The 27967-nt window shown below is 37.5% G+C and overlaps 5 protein-coding genes across 10 annotated transcripts; 2 read left to right on the top strand and 3 right to left on the bottom strand.

Moving 5' to 3' along the window:
- Positions 1 to 417: 417 nt before the first annotated feature.
- LOC130999524 (metal tolerance protein 4-like) lies at positions 418 to 3656 on the bottom strand. Its single transcript, XM_057925073.1, has 7 exons — positions 3377 to 3656; positions 2762 to 2931; positions 2412 to 2610; positions 2136 to 2314; positions 1902 to 2052; positions 1665 to 1795; positions 418 to 1589 (listed from the first exon to the last, which is right to left on the bottom strand). Exons 1-7 carry the CDS (start codon positions 3591 to 3593, stop codon positions 1410 to 1412), a joined length of 1227 nt encoding a protein of 408 aa, XP_057781056.1. The 5' UTR covers positions 3594 to 3656; the 3' UTR covers positions 418 to 1409.
- A 710-nt stretch (positions 3657 to 4366) lies between these two features.
- On the bottom strand, positions 4367 to 7622 carry LOC130999523 (GTP-binding protein BRASSINAZOLE INSENSITIVE PALE GREEN 2, chloroplastic-like). The gene is made up of 3 exons (XM_057925072.1): positions 6281 to 7622; positions 5205 to 5372; positions 4367 to 5035 (listed from the first exon to the last, which is right to left on the bottom strand). Exons 1-3 carry the CDS (start codon positions 7568 to 7570, stop codon positions 4610 to 4612), a joined length of 1884 nt encoding a protein of 627 aa, XP_057781055.1. The 5' UTR covers positions 7571 to 7622; the 3' UTR covers positions 4367 to 4609.
- Positions 7623 to 13240: 5618 nt separating this feature from the next.
- LOC130999521 (BTB/POZ domain-containing protein At5g48800-like) lies at positions 13241 to 16661 on the top strand. Its single transcript, XM_057925070.1, has 4 exons — positions 13241 to 13673; positions 13971 to 14037; positions 14508 to 15680; positions 15777 to 16661. Exons 1-4 carry the CDS (start codon positions 13609 to 13611, stop codon positions 16314 to 16316), a joined length of 1845 nt encoding a protein of 614 aa, XP_057781053.1. The 5' UTR covers positions 13241 to 13608; the 3' UTR covers positions 16317 to 16661.
- Positions 16662 to 18298: 1637 nt separating this feature from the next.
- On the bottom strand, positions 18299 to 20016 carry LOC130999522 (cytochrome b5-like). The gene is made up of 3 exons (XM_057925071.1): positions 19681 to 20016; positions 18807 to 18873; positions 18299 to 18722 (listed from the first exon to the last, which is right to left on the bottom strand). Exons 1-3 carry the CDS (start codon positions 19756 to 19758, stop codon positions 18469 to 18471), a joined length of 399 nt encoding a protein of 132 aa, XP_057781054.1. The 5' UTR covers positions 19759 to 20016; the 3' UTR covers positions 18299 to 18468.
- Positions 20017 to 22044: 2028 nt separating this feature from the next.
- On the top strand, positions 22045 to 27859 carry LOC130999520 (phosphatidylinositol/phosphatidylcholine transfer protein SFH9-like). Of its 6 annotated transcripts, none has more exons than XM_057925067.1 (17): positions 22045 to 22304; positions 22696 to 22742; positions 22987 to 23278; positions 23817 to 23916; positions 24488 to 24754; positions 24864 to 24941; positions 25024 to 25125; positions 25211 to 25260; positions 25354 to 25453; positions 25584 to 25640; positions 25725 to 25799; positions 25884 to 25970; positions 26375 to 26438; positions 26590 to 26969; positions 27060 to 27134; positions 27235 to 27402; positions 27548 to 27859. In XM_057925067.1, the coding sequence occupies exons 2-16, from the start codon at positions 22736 to 22738 to the stop codon at positions 27286 to 27288; spliced, it is 1788 nt and encodes a 595-aa protein (XP_057781050.1). In that variant the 5' UTR covers positions 22045 to 22304; positions 22696 to 22735; the 3' UTR covers positions 27289 to 27402; positions 27548 to 27859. The 6 variants fall into 6 exon arrangements, with proteins under 6 accessions (XP_057781050.1, XP_057781049.1, XP_057781047.1 ...); XM_057925066.1 differs by having other exon boundaries at positions 22981 to 23278; XM_057925069.1 differs by having other exon boundaries at positions 22046 to 22304; positions 23002 to 23278.
- Positions 27860 to 27967: the final 108 nt, after the last annotated feature.

Raw genomic sequence — 27967 nt, 5'->3', positions numbered from 1 at the left:
ACATCTTACTAATCTACTTTTGGAAATAATTCCACCCACTATTACTCTTACAATCTTCACTTTTTGTGGGACCCATTCTCCACTCATCTGATATACAATAAACTTTTATTAAAATCCGTGTTACCCTCCCTTACGAAGATATTTGAGGAACAGAGGGAGTAATAATTTCTTATGCATCATTTTTCAATGAAAATTTTACAAATAAAGTAAACGCACCCTAACAAATAGCATCCTATTTCAAAATTTCATATAAAAAAAAATGATGTCATATTCTCCACTTCGCTCATGCCCTCAATACAAATCCTTTAATTGTTCGATTTTCACGATTTTGATAGTAAAATTATTCGATCATAAACCTCTTTTAACTCAAAGAAAGTCCTATAAATAGCCCATGAAAGTGGCTACATTTTACTCATCCAAACTCCAACATGGCTAGATACTATAGCTCACCCTTCCAAGAATACATCCAACACTTCACCTTGCCTCTCCACTTCGTCTTCTTCCTAAGCGTCATCCTCTTCTTCATGATCTTCAATTGGTACATAAACTATGAGTACATCTTCCTAGACTTGATGGATCAAATCAAGATAAGTTTCATGGTGTTTCCGGTGCTCCTCCTCCTCCTCGTCCACTGGCTAGGGGAGGATCGCGACCGCTTCCCCTTCGCCATGGACTTGACGCCCGAGAAGGATTCCCTCCACCGCGTCGGAGGCTCCCCCCTCGGGGTCTCCGTCGTGCTCGTGTTGCTCATGTTCATGGTCTATCACCACTCCTCCTTACAAGAGAAGTGGTTCCCGGTGTTTGCTCGTCGATAATAATGATTCGTGCACGTGCTGAATTAATTACGTTGTGATTGATCATCGTTACAAGTGTATTTTTTTTTGTTTTTTGTTTATGTTTTGTGAGTTCGATGCCATTAATTTATAGTTTCAAAGAGATTGTTATTCGAATTTTTTGCCCGGACAAAGGAGTGAAGTTGAAATTAATGAGAGAAATCTTTACTACTATAGTTAGTCTCATCATAAGTTTATTTGCTTGATTGGTAGTTTTGCGACGAGATATATATAAAATGCTTGAAACATGAACTTATAATTAAAAAAATACTATCCAAATTCGAGACATTCATTCTCAATCATACCATAGAATTGAAATTTTAACTAATTATTATTATTCATTGACAAATTTACCAACGCAACTCTTTGAAAGCTTATAAGATCATGTATATATATATGTGTGTGTTGTGTGTGTATATATACACCTTGTGATTTTTATGATCAAAACGAATGTGCATCAGTTGATACAGGGTAAATACAAGTATGAGTTTTTGTGTACCTTTTTCTCTCTATGGGGGGGCTATCGAGCTCCGTTTCTGTGCAACAGCTCGCAAACCACATAGACGAGGCGAAATCTCAAGGATCGCTGTTGGGCAGGCGGCTGAGAACAGCGTGCTCCGGCTTGTGCTGGCATTCGTGATCAAGATGCACGAATGCCCTCTCGACCTCAATAAGCTTCTCGAGTTTCATCTGCAGAGTCTCTCCAATGGTGTGAGCTTCTTTGAGGGGCATATCTTCAGGGAGCTCGATATCAACCTATTACCAAAAACATAAGCTTTCACTGCTTAAAAAATGGCAGCTCAGATCAAAACTAGCAAAATCAGCACTAACCTCGACAAAATACAGAACTCCAAAAGTGTAAGCACGCACGGTGTCAATACGCTTAACCTGAGGGTGCCTCAACACGAGATACGTCAGCTTCTGCAGCACCTCGGGTGGCGCTGACTGGCCTACCAGCGACACTGGATGATCAGGAGACGACGTGAGCACTTAAAATCCATCAAGATTCATCGGATAAATGGAGGACACGATGAACAGAGGGCTATCCTATCCAATCCAATTCAATACCTGCATTTTCAAGTACTGTTCCTGACCAGTTAGTGATGGTGTAGATCGCGAGTACAAGTGCACCGGCTGGATCAATCCACCAAACGAACATATCTCCGAGCACAGCTGCCACCAACCCCACCACGTTTGTTACCACGTCGAAATAGTGATCCTGTCAAGCCCAAGAATGCCAAAACACTAAGTGCAAAGTCCTGTGATGAATGAAGAATATGTTACATGTTTATGTATATATACCTTTGCATAGGCTCGCACAATTTTGTTGCCCGAGCTTCTGCAGTAAAACCAGAGGGCGAGTTTTACTGCAGTAGCGGATAACATAATCGAGTAGAGCCAGACCAACTGATCTGCAGTCATTTTTGCAGCGGGTGTCGCTTCAACAAGCTGTTCTACAGCCTGAACCAAAACCTGAAAGCCTGAAAAGAGGAAAGGATATAGAGACTATGACTTGTTTCTACACAAAAGGGAAGGTAAAGTCGAGACACGTGACACGATGGCAGTCGTGTATCATACCAAGAGTAGCCATTACAGCAGCAAAGATGATAATGCCGACTGGCTGGACCCTCAGCTTCCCAATAGGGTACTTGTAAATGTTGACATTCTTCATAGCAAGGTGGGAAAACCATAGTATGCCCCCAGCCATGAGATCGAGCAAGGAATCCAAGGTCGAAGCTGCAATGGCTAGCGATCCACTCTTTATAGTGGCGTAGATCTAACACAAGCACGATGAATGAAAATGAGTCGAGACAACGAGACAACGAACCAACATACAACAATTGGTGATTTTCAGGCTCAAGTCTTCCTCAAAGTGTGATCAGTGATAACATCTTCTCAAACAAATGGAAAAGATGATGATTCCTCACCTTAAAGGCCAGCAGCAAAACATTAGCATAATTGGAGATCTTCATAGCTCTCTCATGCTGTGCTTGTTCTTCTAGATCTTCTTCGTCTATCTCTTCCGATAACACCACGGAATCGACCTCCCCAAATGATTTCAATGTAGCAAATTGCCTTTCATAGTAATCCTTCTCTCCTATATTTGTTTGAACTCGAAAGAGGATATACAATCAAATGCAGCAAGAAAATTCATGGAGTGAAATTTGCATAAAGCTAAAACCGATTTGTGATCCAAATCCCTAGAAATTTTTATCCCCTTTGCAGCAAACCTTCAGCAATTTTCAACATTCAAACACAAATTATATTGAGCAAAACATTACCTCAATCTTGTTCACGTATACAAATACTCAGAATTATCAAATCAAGATACATACAAATAAAAACTCCTAATCATGGAATGATCGTCAATTTTCAATTGAAATTCCAGCTCGAAAACAAAATTCCTAATCAAACAAAAATAGCAAAATTATCCTTTCCATTTAAAACAGAAGAACCAGAAAAATTGAAGTTGAGAATAAGATAACAAACACACAAGCATTCGTCACAAAATGAAGAAGAAACACACACACACACACACACACCTTGGCTCAAACCCTGAGCTCTGGAGAGATCAATATGAGAGGAAGGAAGCTCAGGGTCAACTGCTGACCGGACATTATCGGGCAGCCGGGAAATGAAGTCGTTGCGGAGCGAGTTCACAGAGTTCCGGCGACTTAGACGGCCGCGCCGCCCGCTGCCGCCGCGCTGCAACAGAGGCGTTTTGGTGTCGCCGCCGCCTGTTTTGGTTTCCGGCTCCATTATTACAGTTGGAATCTTTTACCAGATTTTTGGTTGCGCGTCTCTTCTTAACTAATACTATCATTAATAAATAATACTAATAGACTTACTAAATAATCCACAAAATAATTATATGCAAAAGTACTAACATTATAAAATTTTAGCCACCACTATTATAAAATTATCCATTGAAAAAATATTTATTCAAATAATTGTGCTAAAGTTACATGCATTCACTACAAATTTAATTATAATTACAGAGTGTTTTTATTATATTAATCGTACAATTTGGTCACTATTGAAAATGTCTCATGATAATATTAAAAAAAGACAAGAAACTTTCATACTAATTTTAGATATTATGTCCAAAGCTCTTGAGATTTAACGGATATGTAGTCCCTCTGTCCCATATATATAAGTTGATTGACAATTTTAAAATAATTAAAAAAAATTATTGAAAATGAAAATATATGTATTAAAATTGGAGTAAATCAAATAATTAGATAGATTAAATAAAAATATAATAATAGTAAATAAGTAAAATAAATTATTTTTATAAAAATAAACCTATATAAATGAGACATTCGAAAAAGAAAAATAAGTCATATACATATATGGGTAGGGGGGAGTAATTATTTATTAATTTTAGAAGAAAGTGATAAGAGGTAAGGTTTTAGAAATTATGTAGAAAATGAGTGGCTCTAAATCTAAAGAATTGGAATTGGGTTGACAAATAAATGAAGAGCATGGGATGCACCACCTGCACCAGCTACAGCTTATCTCATACACTACTATAAACAAGTCAACAAAAATTTTATAAGTAAATAAACACATTTTTACAAAATCAAACAACCAGCAAAAAAAAGAAGTTCTTGCAACCAAGAAACACGCCTCCATCTCCTACATTAGTATTAAACAAATTTTTTTAATATTCATATCGTAAAAAATAATCCCTATCCTCCCTGTGTGTGTTTATGTGTGTGTTTGAGAGAGAGATACAAAGTGTTTTTCTTGAACTGGTTGATTTGCATTCAACATCAAGAGTTGGATATTGCAACTGAGTCACCTGGATTCGAATCTTCATCCTCCGAGGAATCCGAGCTCGAATCTTGATCGGCATTCGACACGGGGGAAGCTGCGTTTTTCGAGCTGCTGCTCTTCCTCTTCTTCGCGCTCTGCTTGCTCCTCGCCCGATCAGCCTTGGACACGATCTCCGAGACTGTGAATCCGGCAACCTCGAAATTCTTGGCTCTCTGAGGAAGCAAAGCGTTTCGCGCTGTCACTTCAACACCGTCGTATGTCCACACGGCCAACGCAGCCTCTCCCTTGAGCCCGACACTAAACCAGCCAAGACCAGCAGCAGCGATATCAACGCAGCTCGAATCCCAGCTCTCGCCACTCACCCGGATTTCCTTCTTCACCCATTTTCCGAGCTTCTCGGCCCTCCCCTCCCCAATCGGAGGCTGATCAAGGAAAAGTTTAAGATTCCATCACCAAGAATTACCAGATTCGGATAAAAACTGCTTGATATGTATTCATAAGCATTCAATAATTCGAAACAAATAGATCATTTATAGATATCTAAGGTTCCATAAGATTCAAGCATTAGCTAAAGCTTGTTACTATTTATACCTGCAGCTGGCGGCCAAAGTGATCTTCCAACATCGAGCAAGCATTCTCCGTCCTCCCCATATGCAGAGGAATCAGAGACGAAGCCCATACCGTGACATAGATTGAATCTACTGAAGATTCTTCGACGTCCAACCTGAACAGCCCACCAATATGAACTGAATATCCCGCCTGCAGCAACACTATCATCGTTTTAGATACTTTTTCGCATGATCATGCCGTGTAAACATAGTGGATCATCAATATTTTAACAATCATAACGGAATACGCTGCCATTGTATCTTAAACAAGAACAAGAAGGCCTTATTGCTCAGACACGAAGGGAGCCACGAGCACACATACCATTCCACCATCGAAAATCAGTCAAAGGAAGTTCAAGAATCAACATTTTGGAGTAAAATAATCATAATGAGAATACACTGCCATTATATCTTAAAGACGAACAGAAGGCCATATCACTCAGACACGAAGGGAGCCACGAGCACACATACCATTCCACCATCCAAATCAGTTAAAGGGAAGTTCAAGAATCAACATGTTGCAGTAAAATGTTTCAAAGTAATCATTTTGGAAACAGCAACGGGATCTTGCCCGACTACTCTGCTTTTACTCTGAAGTCCAATATTCGGAGTATTTTGATAATCATAATGAGAATACACTGCCATTATATCTTAAAGACGAACAGAAGGCCGTATCACTCAAACACGAACAGAGCCACGAGCACACATACCATTCCACCATCGAAAATCAGTTAAAGGAAGTTCAAGAATCAACATTTTGGAGTAAAATGTTTTCAAAGTAATCATTTTGGAAACAATAATGCAATCTTGCCCGGCTACTCTGCTTTTACTCTGATGTCCAATATTTACTTACATATATACACATCGATAAAATCAGAGCAATCAACATTTAAGCAAAAACATCAAGATAAAGCTAGAATTGCAGCAACATAAAGTAGCAATCATGCATTCAAAACCAACCACTTTCATCCTAAGCAACTTCTATAAATAGGTTCAGATAAAATCAGAGCAATCAACATTGAAGCATAAGTTCAAACACTCTCCAAAAGGAGCATTAACCTTGATCCTATACGTCCTCGGCCTCAACTCCTTGTCTATACGAGCAAGCTTCTGCTCCTCCGCATTCAACCTAGTCGAGATCTGATGAGGGTGCAGAAGCCCGGGAGTATCAAACAACTTAGCCTTCCCAGGAAGCACCCCTTCCATCCTCACAATCCCTAAGGTAGTGCCAGGCACTGATGCTTCCGTGACATGAGTCGCCTTCGTGCCTACACACTTCCCTATCGCGTTAATCAACGTGCTCTTCCCCGCATTCTGAGCACCCACAGCCCACACATGCCCCCTCGGGCCAGCAAAGGCAACCACATCATCAACCAACGTCTTCACCCCCCAATCCCTCACAGCACTCACCAAATGCACGCTCGCTAGCCTCCCCGCCCCGCCCTCCCTAGCCTGTGTACGAACCCAATGCTCGAGCCTAGTTGGCGAAATGCTGCTAGGCAAGAGATCAATCTTGGTCACTACCAACACTATCCTCGGTGTATTACCCGATTTTCCCTCCTTCCACGATCTGGCATTCTCATCGATTGTCTTGGACACTAAACTTGCTACTTTTCTTGGAAACGAGCCATCGAAATCAGCAGCATCCACCACCAGCAAAACCACGGTCCTCGCCCCGCTCGTCGACATCAGCCTCCTTCCAACCGTGTGATCAAAGTCGAAATCCGGCAGCAAATTCTCCACGCCGGGCTCCTTAACCCTCTGATAATGCCTCAAGCTGTGGCACCTAGCACACACAACGGGCTTCTGATTAGCAGCTTCCTTCTCAGCTCTCTTAGGCATTTCGTCGAACACGTCGTCTACACTGTCAATGCTCTCGATTCTATCAACATCGATGATCTCATTCGCGATTCCCCGCTTAAGGGAGTCGGAGATTTCCGACTCGTCCACAATCGGAGTCATTCTCTTGAATTTCTTGTAGTTCTGACCCTTCGCAGAGGGCTTGACGGAATACCCGGGTTGCTTGGGATCAAGATCCTGCATTTGGATGCCACAGCCGGGGCAAATGGCGACGGCATGTTCAGTGGCTTCCTCGTAATTTCCATCGCGGGTCAGTGGTAAATTCGGAAAAGATTTGTTCTTTCTGGATTCTGAAGAAAAGGGCTTCGAGAAGAAGAAGAAAAAAGGTAGGGTTTTAGCAGGGTTTTGGGAAAGGGGGAAAGTGAGCGGAGGGTCGATGATTGGTGAGTGGAGGGAGCTGGATACAGGCCTCGTGTGTGTATAGGTAGAGAGGGAAAATGGAGTGAGAAGCTTTCTGAGCCTTGAGGGAGAGAGATTCCTCACTATCATCGTTTTCCTTGCGTTTCAGCTATGGAGGTTTAAGGTTTTGAATGCCGCCTTCAACAACAGGGTTTAAGACTGTATTTTTTATTTTCTTTATTTATTAATTATTGTTTTTTGAAACCATTTATATTAATTATAAAAGTCTATGGTAGATTTTATTTTTTTCGATTTAAATAACGTTATTTTTTGCATGCCGCCTCCAACAACAGGGGTTATGAGACTGTATCTTTTATTTTCTTTATTTATTTATTTTTGAAACCGTATATTAATTATAAAAGTCTATGGTAGATTTATTTTTTTCGATTTAAATAACGTTTGTATCATTTTCAATATATTTCATTATTCTATTTTAAAAGCAGATCTCATTATTCGTTTGACTATGCTAATTGTATGCCATTTTGGAGAGTTTCAATCAAATGAGATTGTTGGTTATCTAATTTTAGATATGGACATAGCACACTATATTTATTTTTTCAAAAAATTTCTAGATGCTCTGCAAATCCAATTCCACGACGTAACATTATTCAAAATTTCAGGTATATTTACTTTTTTAAATCCTTTTTTTTTTAAGAATTACTTTTTTTAATCTGTTGAAACACCAAACATGTATTGAAAATAGAACAATTTTTTTTCGTATCATTTTACTTTTATAATTGTAAAAATATATAATTTGATCGCATTGGCAAGCATCACCTTTACAATTCACTATTTATTCATTTTCCATTTTCAATGCACAAAGCTCAATATATAGTTTTGGTAGTATTTAATTAGCTAGTATATAAATGTAGGTCGAATTGGCATAAAACCGAATGTTTCGGGCTGGGCCTAAGCCCATCACGGATTTTGGGCCTATAGCAGGCCTGGGCCTGGAATATTGACTATAATTTGGGTTGATATATTTATTCTTAACGGTGTATCAATACACATAATTAAACCTCAATAAATGAATAATTAAAAAAAAAACTATAATTTAAATGAGAAAATAGGGAAAAACATATACTCCCCTATTGATGTAAAAAAAACTCAGAAAACTTTCCCGTTATACCCTTATTTATTTATCCAAAATTAAAAATGACACCAGATTTCATCGCGTTATATCCAAAATAAAAAGTGACAGTAAGAGCATCCACATCCGTTGAGTAAGTAGCTTACTCAATGGAAGAGTGGACCACTTATGAGTAAACTGCCTGCATTGGGGAGACGCATTCAACTTACTCATATCCGTTATAAAAAATGGATGAGTAAGTTATGGGTAAGTCCCCTACATCCTTTGAATAAGACTCGAATAAACATAAAAGTGACGCGTGCATGACAGATGAGTAAGGCTCGAGTAAGCTACCACCCACATCGACTTGCTCATCGGCCAGTTCATCGCCTTTGGATGCCATGTTCATGTTCATTCAACTACTTTTTTTTCTCTAATGAGGATGCTACGCCCTAGCTTAGGCTATAGGCATCATGGTCGAGTAATCAACATAATTTTTTTTTCTTTCTAGATTTTGTTGGAATTGTGTTAAAAATGAAAGTGGGGATTTTTGTCCCACATTGGTTGAGCTATCAAAGTAGGTGGAGACCCTTAGGCTATTTAAGGAGTTCCAAGGTCTTTGATACAATTGCACCAATCACTACCTTTAGTCTTGTGATTACTTCTAGTTTGAAATTCCTTGCTCTTTGTTTTAGAGGGGTGAGAGGTTTTCAAAGGCTTGTAAGAGTGTAGTGGTTGTGAGTCGAGAGGGTGAGAAATACTGTGTGATTGTAGAAATTTATCATATAGTAATTTTTCAGTGTGTCGTGGTTTTTCTCCGGATTTGGAGTTTCCACGTTAAATTCTTGTGTTGTTAAATTGTGTCTTTTTTTATTCTTATTTCTTGCTTCTACCAAGTTTGGATGGGGAACTGATTTCCCAACAATTGGTATCAGAGCCTGGCTGAGGTCTCTTGATATTCCAAGTATGCTCTGTGGTTGCAGCATTGTCTGATCTTCCACATCAGAAAGGATTTCTTGAGAAAGATCCGGGCGGGGGTGTCTCTTGCGAGACGGCTGTTCATTTTGGTGGAGAAGCGGTACGTCGAGTCAACTTCAAGTCCAAATGAAGTTCGACGTGGAGAAATTCGATGGAATAATAAATTTTGGCTTGTGGCAAGTGCAAGTCAAGGATGTGCTGATACAATCTGGGTTACACAAGGCCCTGAAAGGAAGTCCGGGTGCAGTCAAAAAGTCCGGTGCAGATGATGACGCAAACAACAAGTCCGGTATGAGTGATGAAGATTGGGAGGATCTGGATCTGAAGGCGGCAAGCACAATTCGTCTCTGCTTGGCCAAGAATGTACTTGCAAATGTACATGGGATTTCGAGTGCGAAGGAGCTTTGGGAAAAGCTGGAAGCTCTGTACCAAGCAAAAGGCATCTCGAATCGGTTGTATTTGAAGGAACAATTTCATACCTTACGGATGGATGAAGGTGTGAAGATTTCAGATCACTTGAGTATTCTCAATGGCATTATCTCTGAACTGGAGAGTATTGGAGCAAAAATTGAAGATGAGGATAAGGCGTTGAGACTCATCTTGTCTCTTCCACGTTCCTATGAACACATGAAGCCAATATTAGTTTATGGGAAGGAAACTCTGGTCTTTGCTGAAGTCACGGGCAAACTTCTTTTGGAAGAAAGAAGGCTGATGAGTGAAGGACATACTTCATCGGAAAATTCAGCAATGGTGGCCTTTAGCAGAGGGAGAAAGAAAGACTCCAAGGGCGTTGTTTGTTGGAGGTGCGGAAAACTCGGCCATACGAAGCGAAACTGTCCAGGTGGAGCTTGTCAAGGTGGAGCGGATTCGGCAGAAAGCTCCGAACGAGCAGCTAACATCGTGTTTGATGATGTCCTTTGAGGACATGAATATCCTTATGGCATGTCCAATGGCCATGATAGAGGATGTGACGATGTTAGTTGGACCACATGTGCATGGTTTTTTGGCATGGATGCAGGTGTGTGGTGAAAAGTATGTCGATGGCTGATGACTTCTAGGAGGGCCAAAAGCTAGAAGGTTGCACCAAAAATTTCAGCAAGGTTTTTTTTTTCGACATGTGCCGAAGTAAAATTCTTAGAATGGTTTATTCTAAGTGTTCTACTCATTTGGTGGAGTAGGTTTATTCTCTTTTGAGGATGATGGTTCTTTGTGATAAGAATCATAATTGTCGGTGAAGACAATGGCGTTTTTTCTTTCATTTTTAACAAGGTGGAGATTGTTGGAATTGTGTTAAAAATGAAAGTGGGGATTTTTGTCCCACATTGGTTGAGCTATCAAAGTAGGTGGAGACCCTTAGGCTATTTAAGGAGTTCCAAGGTCTTTGATACAATTGCACCAATCACTACCTTTAGTCTTGTGATTACTTCTAGTTTGAAATTCCTTGCTCTTTGTTTTAGAGGGGTGAGAGGTTTTCAAAGGCTTGTAAGAGTGTAGTGGTTGTGAGTCGAGAGGGTGAGAAATACTGTGTGATTGTAGAAATTTATCATATAGTAATTTTTCAGTGTGTCGTGGTTTTTCTCCGGATTTGGAGTTTCCACGTTAAATTCTTGTGTTGTTAAATTGTGTCTTTTTTTATTCTTATTTCTTGCTTCTACCAAGTTTGGATGGGGAACTGATTTCCCAACAGATTTCCAACTTTATCCACATTCTGCCTTTATATTTTCAAATACTAATTTCACTTATTCGCTACATCTTTTCGACCTTGAGTCCAAAAGTATATTAATTAATCATACTATTTATCTTCAAGTATATAATTAATGTATTCATATACCCTTATTTATATGCTAATTATATATATTGGGTGAGAAGGAAATCATAAACAACGATCATCGCAATTAAGTTTTTTTTTATAAAAAGACCAAAATATCCAATAAATGACATTAAGGTCCTACGTGGTTGTATGTCTCAAATAATGTCCTCCCAACTTTTTTTACCTAAAAAAAGATGAATAATTTATTGTAAAATTTGGTTAAAAATAAGTGGAACAATCGGAGTGGAAGTGGAGGTGGTGGTGGGAGAGAAAATCATTAAACCATGTCAAACGTTATCATTATTTACTTTGGTAATAATTGGATGTTGCCACATTTCAATCTTGCTTTTTTGAAAACGTGACTTTACTATAAAGTCGATGTTGGCTTAATTAATTATGATTTTATACTATTCCCAAAATTCAAACTTCCACGCTTGTCTACTTGAGCTTGCTCTTCTTTTTATCTTCAAAATTCTTTTACCTTTTTCTTCATGTAATCATATTTATTCACTCACAAATGATGAAATTGGATACTACTATATCTGAAAAATATTTATATATAGTACGTGTTTTGCTTCATAAACACGCCGGGATAATTCATCACTTACTCACTATATATCAAAAAATTGCTTATTTTATACACAATATTTAAAATTTATAAAAACTTTTATCCAAATATATCTTATCTTATATAAGATAAAAAAAAAATCATAAAAAATAAAATCAAGTGATAGAATTTAAGTCACAATAAAAGACCTAGTATATGATTTTTCGGTACGAAATTATCTTGAAAAATAAGGGTAGTTGCATATAATAACATAATTTTACTCAACTTCTGTTTTAGAATAGTATGATTTTTAAATCTTGACATAAACAATATGATTTTTATGATATGTAATATTTACAATATCAATTTATTTTCGATAAAATTAAAACTTTTGAGGTAGTCAGCAAAAATGTGAGAAAAATGCAATAACACCGTTGAATCGTGAAACAAAAATAAGTAAAATCTATTATTTCATGTCATTAAGGGTATTTTTTTAGTTGTAAAATTTACTAGAAAAATGATAAATAAGAAAAGATGAGAAAATATTATATTTACCTCTTTTTCATGACATGCCTACTAGAGATTAAAAAAATATATTAAAAAATATTTTCACATGACTATTCAAAGAGTATTATTCAATATTGGAAAAACAATGAATGAAGAATAACTGTGCAAAAAATTATTCCACCATTGCTGAAGAAAATTTAATAGTATCATAATAAATATATGAAAATAATGAAAATAATGTAAAAGTGAAAATATAGGTATTATTCTCTTTTCCATGAATATAAATGGATATTAACTAAAAAAACAAGGGTTTATATGTAGTATGGATATCAAATGGTATCCAAACTCACTATTCGCGGATAGTCGGTCGTCGGGTATCCGTCAACCCGCTATCCGGCGGGTATCCACCACCCGCTATCCGCCGGATACTCGCCACCACTATTCGCCGGATACCCGTCGAAACAGAATTTAAATATAAAGTAACAAATTTAATACAAAAAAAAAATCAACACAAATAATATAGTTCAAATATATTTTAAATCTAAAATATGGTGGCCCATATCTAATATGTAAATCTAAAGTCTATATATTAAATATATTTTGTGGGTATTTCACGGATATACGACGAGTAATTGACGGGTATTTTTCGCGGATATGGATAGTAAATATCCAAACTCATACCCACGAATTAAATAAATAGTGAATTGCAACTACGAAATCATCCGTAGATATCAAATGTCTCTCAGACCCACCCTAACAAGTTTGGATTTTTGCGAATATTTGTCATCCCTAATATGTAGGAATGCAAAAGACAATTATAATAAGCAAAGGGGGCAAAAGGTAAAAAATGTCAACAGAAACAACCACCTTTTTCCCGCTTTTTTCTTTTTCTCCCTATTTTCCCATTACTTTTTTCTTGAATTTCAAGAAACGTAAAAAAAGAAAGAAAAAACACACAGTGCCATCTCCATTATTTAGGCACAAATCTTGGTGAATGATGCTTTCTGGGATTACGAAAATGTGTGGCGTGATAAAGTTGTCTTTTTCACGGACATGCCCCACCAACGCAGGCCCAATTGTTTGGACAGCGTATGATTTGAAGACAAACTGTTTGATGAAATTTCCCAGTGAACTCTTTCAACTCTTGCTCTGTCTCATTAACCCCACGTCCTTGTCTTTCTCTCTCTGTCTCTCTCAAGCTTCCTGCTACTCTGTCCATGGACAAGCATCACCAGCAGCAGCTGCCTCTGTCGAAGAGCGCCAGTCAGCGCTGCAATGAATGGTTCCTTCTTCACTCTTTGTGTGTGTGTGTGTGAGATTTTCTTGATGGGAATGCCAGTTTTATGCTCTAGTTGGTTTGATTTCTTGTAACTGTGGAAATTGCTCCACATTTCTACAGTTTGGTTTTGGAAAATTGTGTTTTTTGGGCTTGTTTTACTACTCTTTTTCTTGCTGCAAATCTATGTAGAGAAGAAGGGTTGGAATTGAAGAGTGTGTTATTCGACAAATGTGAAGAAAGCCTGGTTCTGTTACGACGTGACTGATTCTCTAACCGCAGCTGTTCTTACATCTTTTGTAGGGTGTTTCGTGATGTTCCAAGTGACATAATCATCCAAGTCGAGGGGGGTGCATTTTCATTGCACAAGGTCAGGCTCTGCACTTCAATAGCTCATGTTTACAGGCTCTCTTCCTATTTAATAAATTTATTTATTTATTATCGTGAATTCTTTTTGGTATTGCTTATCTGGATCTTGAATCAAATGTCTTCATTACCTAGGAGATTTTAAGAATTCCATAATGCTTCTTGATACTGTGATAGACAGGAAGAAAGAGTATTTGGTAGAGAAAATCAATCAACTTGTTATAGATATCTACCTAAGGAACTTTCATGTTCGTTTATGGCGTGTTAAGGAAGCCAAATTGGGATAAAATGGGGTGCTTCCGCAACTAATGTTGTGATGACAACACAAAACAGCAATCCTTGAATCATTTAGGTAGCATTTTAATGAGAAAGGCTAATGTATCATCTGTGTCAAAACAATAACAATATGAACATACGAAATGGCTGAGCTGATTATTTTACCTTATTGTCTCTGTGTATGTGATACTTTTGCAGTTCCCTCTTGTTTCACGAAGTGGGCGAATGCGGAAGTTGGTTGCAGAGCACCGGGAAGCAGATGTCTCCAAAATCGAGCTTCTTAGCCTACCAGGAGGTGCCGAGTCATTTGAGCTGGCGGCCAAGTTTTGTTATGGTATCAACTTTGAGATCACAGCTGCAAATGTTGCTCAGCTCTGCTGCGTTTCTGATTACCTAGAAATGACCGAAGAGTACTCAAAGAACAATCTTGGTTCCAGAGCTGAAGAATATCTTGATAGTGTTGTATGCAAAAACCTCGAAATGTGCGTCGTAGTCCTTCAGCAATGCGAAAACCTACTTCCACTTGCGGACGAGCTACAAATTGTCGTCCGATGCATTGATGCAATAGCTTCCAAAGCTTGTGTCGAGCAAATTGCTTCGAGTTTCTCACGATTGGAGTACAGCAGCTCAGGGAGACTTCACATGAGCAAGCAACCTAAATGTGAAGGGGATTGGTGGATTGAAGATATTTCAGTGCTTCGCGTCGACTTGTATCAAAGAGTCATAACTGCTGTAAAATGCCGTGGGGTGAGGCCAGAAAGTGTTGGGGCATCACTCGTAAATTATGCAGAGAAAGAGTTAATCAAAAAGTCCAGCTTATGGAATCAGCCCAACCAGGCTGCAGTTGATCCGGTGTCGGGTGCAAGCAGCCACGAAAGACTTGTTGTTGAGACGATAGTTAGTCTCCTCCCAGTCGAGAAATTTGCTGTTCCTATCACTTTTCTGTTTGGTATGCTGCGGAGCGCTGTGATGCTTGATTGCTCGGTTGCTTGTAGGCTTGATCTTGAGAGGAGGATAGGATCCCAGTTAGATATAGCAACTCTAGACGATCTCTTGATCCCTTCTTTCCGACATGCTGGTGATACGTTGTTTGATGTCGAAACTGTTCACAGAATATTGGTGAACTTTTCTCAGATGGATGATAGTGATGAAGATATGGATGAGGAATCAGTCTTTGAATCTGATAGTCCTTCTTCGCCCTCTCAAACCGCGTTGTTTAAGGTCTCTAAACTAGTGGATAATTATCTAGCCGAGATCGCACCTGATGCAAATCTCAAGCTCAATATCTTTGTAGCTATCGCAGAAACCTTGCCAGCACATGCACGAACTGTCCACGACGGGTTATACCGAGCTATTGATATTTACCTCAAAGTAATAATACAATGAACTTCAGTTTTTATTATGAAAGAAGAGTGTATGGAGAGTGAGAGAGAGAGGTTTAACTAACTTAAGATTTCATGTTTACAGGCTCATCAAGCTTTATCCGAACCCGATAAGAGAAAGCTGTGCAAATTGATAGATTTTCAGAAACTATCACAGGAAGCTGGAGTGCATGCTGCACAAAACGAACGCCTTCCCATCCAATCGATAGTCCAAGTGCTCTACTATGAGCAGTTAAGACTTCGAAACTCCTTGTTCTGTTCCTATCCAGATGAGGATCCGAAGCCTATCCACCAATCGTGGCGGATCAACAGTGGAGCGCGAAGTGCTGCAATGTCTCCCCGGGACAACTATGCTTCTTTGAGGCGAGAGAACAGGGACTTGAAGCTGGAGTTGGCGAGGATGCGGATGAGGTTAAACGATTTGGAGAAAGATCATGTCTACATGAAGAGGAATTTCGAGAGGTCCACTTCAAGAAAATTCATGAGTTCATTTTCAAAGAAGATCTTTAAATTGAATATCTTTAATCATATCCCGTCACGGGGATCGAGCTCCCCATCGAAGCACTCTCAAATATCGGAGTCTAAGTTTACAAGAGAACATAGCCAGCCAGCCAGCCTACTCTAATAGGTATTTCAATATTTTCTGAATCCTTTACTTCTGCTGATGAGGAGCTATAGATATATATAATCTATAATCTTCTTCTTGTTTTTCTTTTTCCTCCTTTTTTAGCGCGTTTTTGGTCACTATGTAAATAGTCTGTTGGGATTTGCTTAACCAACAGAAAGATTTGATGGCAGAAGGAAAAGAATGATTGAAAATAGAGCATGAATAGCATCTCTTTGTGATATGCTCTCATTTCTAGCACGCTATGCTAAGCTTCAACAAAAACACATGCCTTTTATATGGATTGTTGTTAATATTTTTCTTCCCTGTTTTCTTTTTTCAGTGTTAATGAAAAGTTTCTTGTAATTGTATTGTTTTTCTAATACATGGCTACAAAGTTGAAGGAATACCACTTCTCCCCCCCCCCCCCCCCAAGGCGCCTTGTGGTGGTTCGTTGTTACATCTTCGTGTTACATCTCATGTTTCACGACGAGCAATGCATGCTATGAGTATTGAATATCATATCACTGTATTGAATTTACACATGGCTTGGCATATAAACATGAGCAAAGCCTAAAGCAAGCCTACCACAGCTGCACTAATAGAGAAAAAGACAGCCATGGCTACTAACTTTGTACCAGAAATGCTGTTATACAGTTTATGTTCTCAGATATTGAAATCCAGGTTTTCTTCCTCATGAACCGGAGTCCCTCTCTGGCTACCAGGGATAATAATCGGAGACGAAAAACTCACCTTCAAGTGCCTTCTCTGGCCACTCCCCGCCTTTCTCAGACAAGGCAGGGCTCTCTGCGCCACCACCAGCTCGCGGCTCAGCCTCCGACTCTCCAACGATGAATCCTCCCTCTCCTGCTGCAGCTGCTCGAGTTGTCTCCTCATCTCCTCCCATGACTCGTAGAACATCTCCTTGTACAAGTTTCCATTGTCAGAATCTTGATCAGAAGTAATGTTGTTGTTATTGTTGTTGTTGTTATGATTGTGATCATAAGCTGTATGTCTCCTATGGTGTCTGTCTTCGTGTTGGTTACTACGATGATCACGACGACTATGATGATGATGATCCGTTGTAGATCTATTGTGATTGTGGCGTTGCCCTGCCACTCCTCTAACACGGGGAGATGGCTCGACCGGAGGGTGGAGTGGACGATCTAGTGATTGTTGAAACCGGTGCATATTGTCCTTCATGACCTTGTCCACCGTGTGGTGGGGCACGAGGAAGAATACCTCCCCCGGCTTGAGTAGCGAGTCGGGCCGAACTACGATCCACGGGTAGTCGAAGAAGTCGGGCCGGGTAATGCAGTGCCGTGGGTACCTCCTCATGAACTCCCCGGCCAGAATCGGGTCCCGGAATAGCTCGGCCCGGCCGCCCGGCCGCACTATCTTTAGAAAGACACTCTTATTTTGAGAATCTTGCTTTTCTTGTTTCTTGAGTCTTGCTAGAACCCCCATTTTTCTTTCTTGTGTGTGAATGTCGATCAGGGGAGAGGGGGGCATAAGCCCCCATAGTCCTCTTTCTTATACAAAAAAAATTGATCAAATAGTGACAAATTATGGCGTGGTATCTTAGGGCTCTCTTCTTGGGTGATGTGGGATATTTTGTACCTACTTCTTAGTTTCATTCAATTTGATATTGAAAGGCAAAATTAGATTGATTTTGTTCCTTTTCATGAATTTCCATGTTGGATATGGATGGACTGAAATTTGTAGTATAGTGTATAGTTTTTATCTTCCTATGCTTATATAGTCATAATATTCTTTGACATTTCATTTTTCTACTACTATTTTAAATTTGGTATTTGATCTTTGCCTTTCTCCAAGGGGTGTGATCTTATCTCCACATCTACCTATATTGTCTCTAGTTCTCCATTCATGAAGTGACAAAAATACCCCTCATAGTTTGCAGGCTATTGCACACGAACGAAGCTTACCAGGAGCCGCGTGCTCGAGTAAACAACAACATTGAAATCAAGACAAAGGGCAAGAAATGACAAATTCATGAATAACTAAGAATGTAATAGAAAGATACCCAAGAAAGAGAGCAATGTGAAGTTCCTTGGGAGAGTACATGAAAATGAAACACTCAAAACACCACAAAAGTTGAATCTATAGAATAAATTCGATATCTCGATCACCGGGTTTCTTCTAAACCCTAAATTTAGGCCGATGATTTGGTATAGAAACGAACACCGACAGCCACACCCAAGATAAGGAGGGGAACCAAGATCTGGAGGAGCCTGATGACCAAACCTGGTGATTTGTCCTGGTTCAACTGCACCTGCTTTGGGGGCGTGTACGTGGCCTTGCTGGGAATGGTCGCTGAATCAATGTCGCCCACATAGTACTCGTCCAACATGGCCCTTGCAGTCGAGCTGTGCCCCACATCCTCAAAATCATCGGTCGCGTCCTTCCCTGCAAGGGACTATACGGTTCACAACACATAGTCTAACCAACAAACATCATAACAGTTGGATTTTAGTTAGAAGATTGCATTACCTGTCGACTGCAACAAAACTTCGTCGCCTCCTGGATGATCATCCAAGAATTTCGTCACATCATAAACCTGTTCAAGAAAATATCATCTTGAGTATCTTCAAAAGAACACATGCTTTACTGTTATAACATATTCATAGTCGAAGTTCGATTGACAGAGAAAATGATCGGGTTGGGGACGATGACTTAATCTCCAACCTAAAAGGGTGTTTTCATTAAAACACACAAACACAGTACCTATAAAAAGTTACCTCACATCACAAGGTTAAAGGATATGATACTCATTTTAACCTTAGGTTAAAGATTCAAATTTATCTTTTGATTTTCAGATTTGATTGGTGGTGTAAAATATATCACTAAGACTCTTTATATATTACCCATCTCATGCTTGAGCTATTTGAGAACATTAAAAATGTATCAAATTAAGTCCCTTAATTCTTTTAATCAAATCTCTCTCACTTCTTTTTTATATGAGACTCCTAATAAATGGATATTAATCATATCATATTATACAACTAAAGATCAGCAGTTTTTCAGCCACTCATCTTATTCTAAGAATCAATCCATCATCAAAATTAGAATTCAAGGAATCAAATCCAAATCATATGCTACATCCAAGATCTGATCAAACACCCACAATAATAATCCAACACAAATTAACACTAATTCTTGCATTCATTTCTACAACAATCTCATACTATTAAAACAACGATCACATACCTTAAATCACAAAAAAATTAATCAAAAAAGAAAATCCAAACTGAAGAACCAATCACAACTGAAATCGAGATCTACGCATCCAAATCCACAATTCGACCCGATCCACATAAAAAAAAAAAAAAAAACTTTTCGACACAAACGATGACGAATCAATTACCTTTCCCCCGATTAAGAGCCAACAATCCTTGTTGGTGCTGTGCTCAGAGACCTCAGCCAAAGTAAAAACCTTAGACATTGGAATCAATTCGAAGAAAATGAAATTCGAGATCGAAAATTCTTGCAGAGTAAATCGAAGAGTTTTAATGAGAGTGTGAATCTGTGTAATTCAATTTTGCGGTGGGGTTGGTGAGATTGGAAAATTTCGCCTGAGAAATCCTCCCAACAACCAGCTCGGCGATTTTATGGCATGTGTTCTAAATTACTGAGATTTATTAAAGCTTGAGATTCGAAATAATATTATATAAATTCATTATATTTTGTTGAAAATTAAATTAAATTAAATATTTAGACTATCTACCAAAATTTGGGTATTCCAAATATGTGGTGCAATCAAACTTGTCGCCTTGTTGGTCAAAAGTTGGGTGCTAAGCAGTATATTGGAGTTTTGTCAATTTCAATATATAATGATATACTACAAAACATATCATTATTTTTTATTAAGTGCATATAACAAATTTATTATTATGAAGAAAAATAATAATTTATTGTTACTTATGTTTATTAATAACACAACTATCTTGATATTGAAATAATAAGCTTTAGAATTTATATAGTTTACAATATTAATTGAAATTAGGTGAAATTAATCCAAATGATAGTTATATACAAATTTCTAAGCTCACGTGGAGAAATTTGGGGGGGGGGGGGTGGGGGGAGGGGAATCCACATTTTGAGAGTAGAAGTGAACATAATAGTTTAATGATTAGTCAACATTAGTGTCTGAAATGCGCTTTTTTTATAGGAAAAACATACAAATATTATAAAGTCGAATTGCTTTTTTTTTGGTTGCTTAAATTCAAAAAAAGTGGAATTGTTGAAAGGGGACTTTGAATTCAAAGCTTTCAATTGGACCTTCATATATGATATTTGATTAAATATGTTGTTGTTGTTATTATTTTTATTTTTATTTGAAACCATATATTTTAATCCATTTGTAGAGACATATATTTTGATTTCAGAATTGATCATATTTGGGCTTATTTCTAGTGGACACACTCATTTGTATTTCTTATTAATGGCTTCTTGAAAAATGCCACTCAAGCCCAAATATTTGGGCTTACAAGAATTTGTTTCTACAAATGTTTTCACCAATTTCAAGGCCATGGGTTTGTTTATTTCAAATTAGAGGCTTTATAATTAAAATTTTATGGTCTAATGTCCTATTCAAAATAAAAACTGCAACAGAAACTGTCTTATTTTTTTATGAAATTTGGCAGCTACATATTTTTTGAGTGAAATCATTTGAGAAGTGAGAAAAATATGCATGTTTGAAACTATATAGTTCACATTGCCTAAAATATTTAAATTTACAAAATTACGATTATCAAAGATCATGTAGGTATGCTCCTAAATAAGAATTACATTTAAATAAAAAATTATTTTAAGGAAAATATTTCTCTTATAGGTTTTATTTATACCATATAGCAATCAATATATATATTTTCTGTCCAAAACTCTAGAATTTGGATTAATTGGGCTTGTTAGAGTAAACTCATTTGTATTCTCAAACATTTGTTAGAAGCAAACTTTCTCTTAGCCCAAAGATACTTTTGATTAAGCCCAAAACAAAGAAATTAAAATGAGTGAGTTAATATATGAGTCAAATCTCTCTATATACTATTTTTACTATAGATTTTATATTCTATTTTTACTATAGATTTTAGATTACTCCAATTTAAATTAGCAATAATTTAGTGGCGACATCGAGTAAAACAAGTGTTTGCAAATTCTTCATTAAGCTTTTATGAGATAGAGAAAAAAAAAAATATTTTTTTCGTACACTAAATAAATCATTCAAATATTCTGATCGACATAATGAATTATGTCATGATGAAAGATTAAAAATTCGAAATTTGAAATTCAAGGCAGAGAATTTTTTTTAAAATCAATATGTAAATAGTATTTGAAGTAATTAATTTAGGTCACGAGCAAATTAAATTATATATTCTTTTTTTTATCATATGTTTGCTGTAGAGTAACGTAAGAAATGTCCTCCGCTGTTTGACGGCGACGTTAATATTTATATTCTCCGTCTTGTCGTTTTACTCTTCGCATTGTTCGAAACGCAAACGATAAGCGCCGGCGTCTAAGACGCGCCGTGACGGAGCTTTCCCTTACCCGCCTCTGTTTGTAAACTACAACTACTCCTTGATAGCGACTCTCTCTCTCCCTCTCCCTCTCTCTCTCTCTCTCTCTCTCACACACACACACACACACACAGAAGCCAGAATCTTTACATGTACTTGGACCTGTATGGCTGTGTCTCTACACACACACACACACACACACACACACACATATATATATATATATATATATATTATGCATATGTGTGTATTATACACACAAAATGCTGCAATCGAGGCATTCACGGGAATAGCATTTTCTAGAGAGAGAGAGAATGAGATTGATCTGAAAGCAGCCTTAACTAATTCCCCGCTCTCTACGTGAGCTGCAAATGCGTGCTTGTGCGTGTATTTAAGTTATAAGTCGGCGTGGCGGAGAGGAGCGATCGTCGATTGCCGATCGCCATCACAATTCGAATGCTGCTGCTTTTGGAAGGTAATATCAGTGGGGATTCAATGTACTTGAGAATGTGATTTGTGTGTTTCGTATGTTTGTTTCTAGTGTAGATATATTTTCCTTTCTAACTACCCTAATTCACGGTGTTTTGTTTTGCCTCGTTGAATGTGAAGTGTGTGAGTGGAAGCCTGCAAAAAATGTTGTGATTGAATTATTTTGATTGAGATAATTTTTTTTAATCTTCTACTCCTATTTTACCCCCTACATTTTGAATCTGCGTTGCGAGAATTTGACTAGCGGAAGAATCGAATACGTGTTTCAGAATTTATTAAGCACGTGGATTAACGAAATCTGCATTGTAATGATAATTGCCTTTTTTTTCCACCTGTTATTAATGCAACCGACTTAATATAGTTGACGATTGATGCAGAGTGTTTGAGGATTGAAATCCTGAAATACTAGGACGAGAAATGCCAGGTAAATTCGAGTTTCTTCTTGCCAGTTTAGATAAGATAGTGTTAAGGAACAATGGTGGTTTATTATGTTTGATTACATCGATTCATGTCATATCAATCGTTTTAATATATAGAGATGTTTTGGTTCAATGAAGATGAAAGGGGGTGATTGAGATCATGTATGAGTATGAGAAACATTGATTCGTTTATTATGTTTAATTATATGAATAATTGTCGATTATTGATCTTCTGATAATTAGAAATAGTTTTGGTTCATGAAGATGGAAGGGGAGATAGATTTGGTCATGAGATCATGTCTGAGGATGATAAAAGGAGGCGTCGGATGAGATCTTTGAGGAAAAAGGCAATGAATCCTTCAACAAGGACTGTGTGGGAGTCGAGGAAACGTGGACAGAGGGTGCATTGCCTGTTTGCCTCAGTTTGTACCGAAGAGTTTCTGGATAAGGAGGAAGAGATAGTGGTTAATGCATTTCGTCGAGCTTTGGTAGAAAGGGACATGCTTCTGGCTCATTATGATGATTACCATACTATGTTGAGGTGATTATCAGGCTAATAGTATTCTTCCTCTGGCATTTTGCTAATATGAATTAATTCTTCTGTTTTCTATCATTATAAGAATTTTGGTCTGCGACTGTAGATCTGTCTCAAACAACCTTTAACATTTCTTTCAGTGTTTTGAACTCTAAACGTTATACTTTTCTAGATATCGCAGCTGTGGGTTCAGCAGGAACTTCTAGGATTTACATATTTTTTTGTGATTTCTGCTTTTATATGTGAAGTAAAAGAAAACGCATTCTATAGCTCAAAAACTACCACCTAAAAAATCAATTTTGTGTTCCTGTTTGCTGTATGAAACCACCTTTAGTTTTACATTATATGATGCTTAATCCACTATTTTCATCTGATTCCTAAACTGAAACAGATTATTTTAGACAATCAATTTTCTTATCAAACGAGATGACTCATAATAACAACTGATTGTATTATATACTAACTTCATGAAGAATTTATTTTGTTATAATGAACCTCTTTAAATAACTTTTTGTGATCAATAACGAAATGCATAGTGTTGCAGATTCTTAAAAGCAAGAAAGTTTGACCTTGATAAAACAGTACAGATGTGGGAAGAAATGTTGAATTGGAGGAAAGAAAATGGAGTAGACACTATAATTCAGGTAGACTTTCCATCATATTGTAAAATGTTTTGATTCCTCCTTTGCTTTTCTTGATTTTGATAAAATTATCATAGTTTCTAAGATGAGAACTGAGACCACAATGGCAGATGATAGTGAACTTGACTCGTCACTATCCTGAAGATCATCCTTGCAATAGGCAAAACATATTTTCTTTATTGAGGATACCTAAGCTATTGATTTGTCTCATTTAAGTTAAATGTGCTTTCTATAATAACAATCAGTTCAGTTCTTATGGGCCACATGTCTATGTTATTTTTTCCCCTCCTCGAAACCACCAACTCTGACAGGTTTTGTTACACAACTCCTTGAAATTCTTCTGAGATGATCAAATCATACCAACAAATTTTATAAACATATTTAGCACAATCTTCAAAAGTATGGATATTCTGTAAGATCTCTAATTCTGTTGGAGTGACTATGGTATGTGTTTCCAAAACAGCAACCTATTCCCTTTTGTTGAGAATTTGATGTATTTCCTTTCAGCATGTTGCTGATATCGAAGTCTTACTTTCACATTTATGTTGCTGTTATGACTATGTTCTGTATTCAGGATTTCATATATGAGGAATTTGAAGAAGTTCAGCTATATTATCCTCATGGTTACCATGGTGTTGATAAAGGAGGACGACCTGTATACATCGAAAGACTTGGGAAAGTTGAACCTAGTAAACTAATGAATGTCACCACTGTCGATAGATTCTTGAAATATCACGTCCAAGGTTTTGAGAAAGCTTTTGCAGAAAAGTTTGCAGCATGCTCTATTGCTGCCAAGCGCCATATTGATTCAACAACAACTATCCTGGACGTACATGGGCTGGTATTTAGTTTATGTTGTTGCATTACATAATCTATTGTACATATTAATTTCTCTTATGAACATGAAGTATTTTTCCTAACTAATCATGTTGCCTTTACATCTAATTCAGAATTGGATGAGTTTTGGAAAGATTGCACGTGATCTAGTAATGCGCATGCAGAGAATTGATAGTAGCAACTACCCTGAGGTGCCTCCTATTCTTTTTCAATGAAAAAAAATCATAAACTTTTGCTTGTTCATGTAGTGATAGATTTTTCCACCTTATTCAGACATTGCATCAAATGTTCATAGTTAATGCCGGTGGTGGATTTAAGTGTGTATGGAATTGGGCAAAAGGCTTCCTTGATCCAAGGACCACTGCAAAAATACATGTAAAGGATCTCTATCTTTTTCAAATTGAATATTCTTTTGTTTGGAGAGCAAATGAAATGTTTAACCAATTCTACTGATATACAGGTGTTAGGTACCAAATTCCAGGACAAGCTATTGGAAGTCGTCGATTCTAGGTAGGGTCCTTGAGTACAGTTCTGTACTTACTTCAAATAAAAATAAAAAAAACAGACTCTTCTTTAGTCTACCATTGGACCTTTGCATTTCAGTCAATTGCCAGATTTTCTTGGTGGATCCTGCTCGTGTCCAAATGAAGGTGGATGTCTTGGATCCAACAAGGGACCTTGGAATGATACACAACTGATGAAGGTGTAGATATTGTCATTGCTTGTTGATTCATGATTGAAATTGATATTGAAGGATGAAGAACTTCCGATTTGTTGCAGCTCCAGTTTTCCAATCTTTTGTATTCATCCTTTTTCCCCGAACTTTCTTGCAGTTAGTTCATGCTTTGCATGAAGGTGAAGATTTAAGAGTAAAACTGGCTGATCCCCAGGTAAAATTTTGTAGATATTAGATGCCAAGTTTTGTTAGACACTTAAGACTACTGGCTCTATCTGACATTACAATGCATGCACAGGACCTTGGTAACGAAACATTTCCAGTTAGCTTCTCTGGTAGTGAAAATTCCAAAATCAAGCCGATTGATATGAAGGTAGGATGTAGATATTAAGTAATAATATTGTTCACCTTCATGCTACCTAAGATGAATGTGAGCTTACACTTGCTTCTTTGACAGGAATCAAGGAATGAAATTGCTTCATCTTCTATTTCAAGAAAATGTGCTTATGATACCAGGGAATCAACGCTTTCCCTCAGTAATAACGTAAGAGTTTCATACTTTCTACAAGATAATAAACTTGTCCTTTGGTTGATTTTCTACACTTATGCTTCATTGTTCTTAGCTCTAAGGATATTGAATTTTTTCATATTTTTTCTTTTAAAAAAGTCTTATTTACTTTTTGAAGCTTGACTTAACTATGCGTGTGTTTTCCTTGGCATACTATAATATTATTGGATAAAGAAAGGAGTACATCTTAGATGCAATATATTCCTGTGTTTCTACTGCAATAATTGTATGTTTGAATGTTGATTACATGTAATGTGTGTCCCCATCCATGTTTACCTTGGGTTTCTTGAGCTGATCACCCTTATTTTAAGGGATTGCATACAAATTGAAGTATGTACATTGTATATATCACCATATTTTCTGTGACCTTGCTGATCCAGGAAATATCACAGAGATCAGAATTGGATATTTTGGGTGATAGATATGAAGCTAGCCGTCCATCAAGTAGGTAGCTATTATGAATCTGATACTCTTGTATTTTAGAGTTAGTTCAGTTATCTTCCGTGGCATAGTTTCATCAATGTATAATGATCATGATATCATGAGCCTGTTTTTCTCGTAGCATAGGTAATTCTCTAACATGATGGACCTGCAGATTTGGCTGGTGTTATTGCAGAACAAAGGTTGCTGAAGGGATCTCTCTCTGCCATAGTGACGGGTGTTATGCTCAGATTACTCACATGCTTGTGTATACTTGGTGGTTTGTTCAGAAGATTCTTTAAGATGGAAAACATGGAAACGGTATTAGAAAACCAAAGAACAGAAGTTAGAAACTCGAATTCTCAAGAACAAGATGGGCATCGAAAGAACGAGGAGCTTCTCCACCCCTGTTACCAGAAGTTGCAGCATCTAGAGAATATGGTAAATGAACTTTCGAAAAAACCTGCAAAAATTCCATCTGAGAAAGAGGACATGATTCATGAATCTCTCAGTCGCATAAAATCCATCGAAGTTGACTTGCAGAAGACAAAGAAAGTAAGATTAGTTCCACCTATATTCTCGTTCGTGTTACCTTGTCTTGAGAGAGGTGGCTAAACGAGCCTATATGTTAATTTTTTTGTACAGGCATTGCTTGCGACAGCATCAAAACAAATGGAGCTATCTGAGTCAATAGCGACAATAAAGGAGAATAATTTAAATGTAAGTTCTTATTTGCTAGTGAAGCAAATGCACTGTATGTTGTATAAATTGCGGCCGCCATCATTGATATCCGTGCTTCATCTGCGTGACTTGACGGCAGGGGAGTCAAAGTTGTTGGCTACGAAGTAGCAAGTCTCTACCCCGAGGAACCTGAATAACTTCAGAACCAGCCTCTGTATTCGTTACCGCATTGATCTTTGTTCTTTCACACCTAACTTTTTAAGCTAGGATTGTCTTTACCAACATTTCAGCTGATCACATTCTTGAGGTAATCTCTCTCTCCCTCTCTCTTTCACACACACACACATAAGTTTACCAGTTCTGAGTTTGTAGTTTTTGGTACCCTTTCTTTTAACTCCTGAATTGTTCAAGTTTTCTGCTTACTAGGTTTCACACTTTCATTATTTGCACAGATGTATATTGGAGGAATTCACATAATCTCCCACATCCCAGTATCGGCTGTACAAAGGATACACACACACACACACACAAGTTGAAGAAATGAGATTGAAGAACATTGTTTTATAAGTTTTCTTTGCTTAGTTATTGTAAAAACGTTCTCACCATAAATTTGAAGTAGTGCAACTTTTATCTACATTTTATTTCTCTTTATTACTATCAAAGTCATTAACGCCATTTCCTAGGAATTTACATTTAGCATCACAAATATGTAATACTACCTCCTTATTTCTTTCCGTTCTATATAGAGTTCCATTTCTGTCCCACATTCATTCTTCTTTTCTTCTTTTTTTCTTCAATTTCAATTCTTTTTAATTATTATTAATTAGAATTTATTACAACCAACTAGGCTGTATTTTTTTAACATTTAATTT

This window comes from Salvia miltiorrhiza, chromosome 8 (genome assembly GCF_028751815.1).
Source record: "Salvia miltiorrhiza cultivar Shanhuang (shh) chromosome 8, IMPLAD_Smil_shh, whole genome shotgun sequence".
Classification (NCBI taxonomy): Eukaryota; Viridiplantae; Streptophyta; class Magnoliopsida; order Lamiales; family Lamiaceae; genus Salvia; species Salvia miltiorrhiza.
Note: the sequence above shows the minus strand (reverse complement) of the source record. Positions and strands in the feature narration are given on the sequence as shown.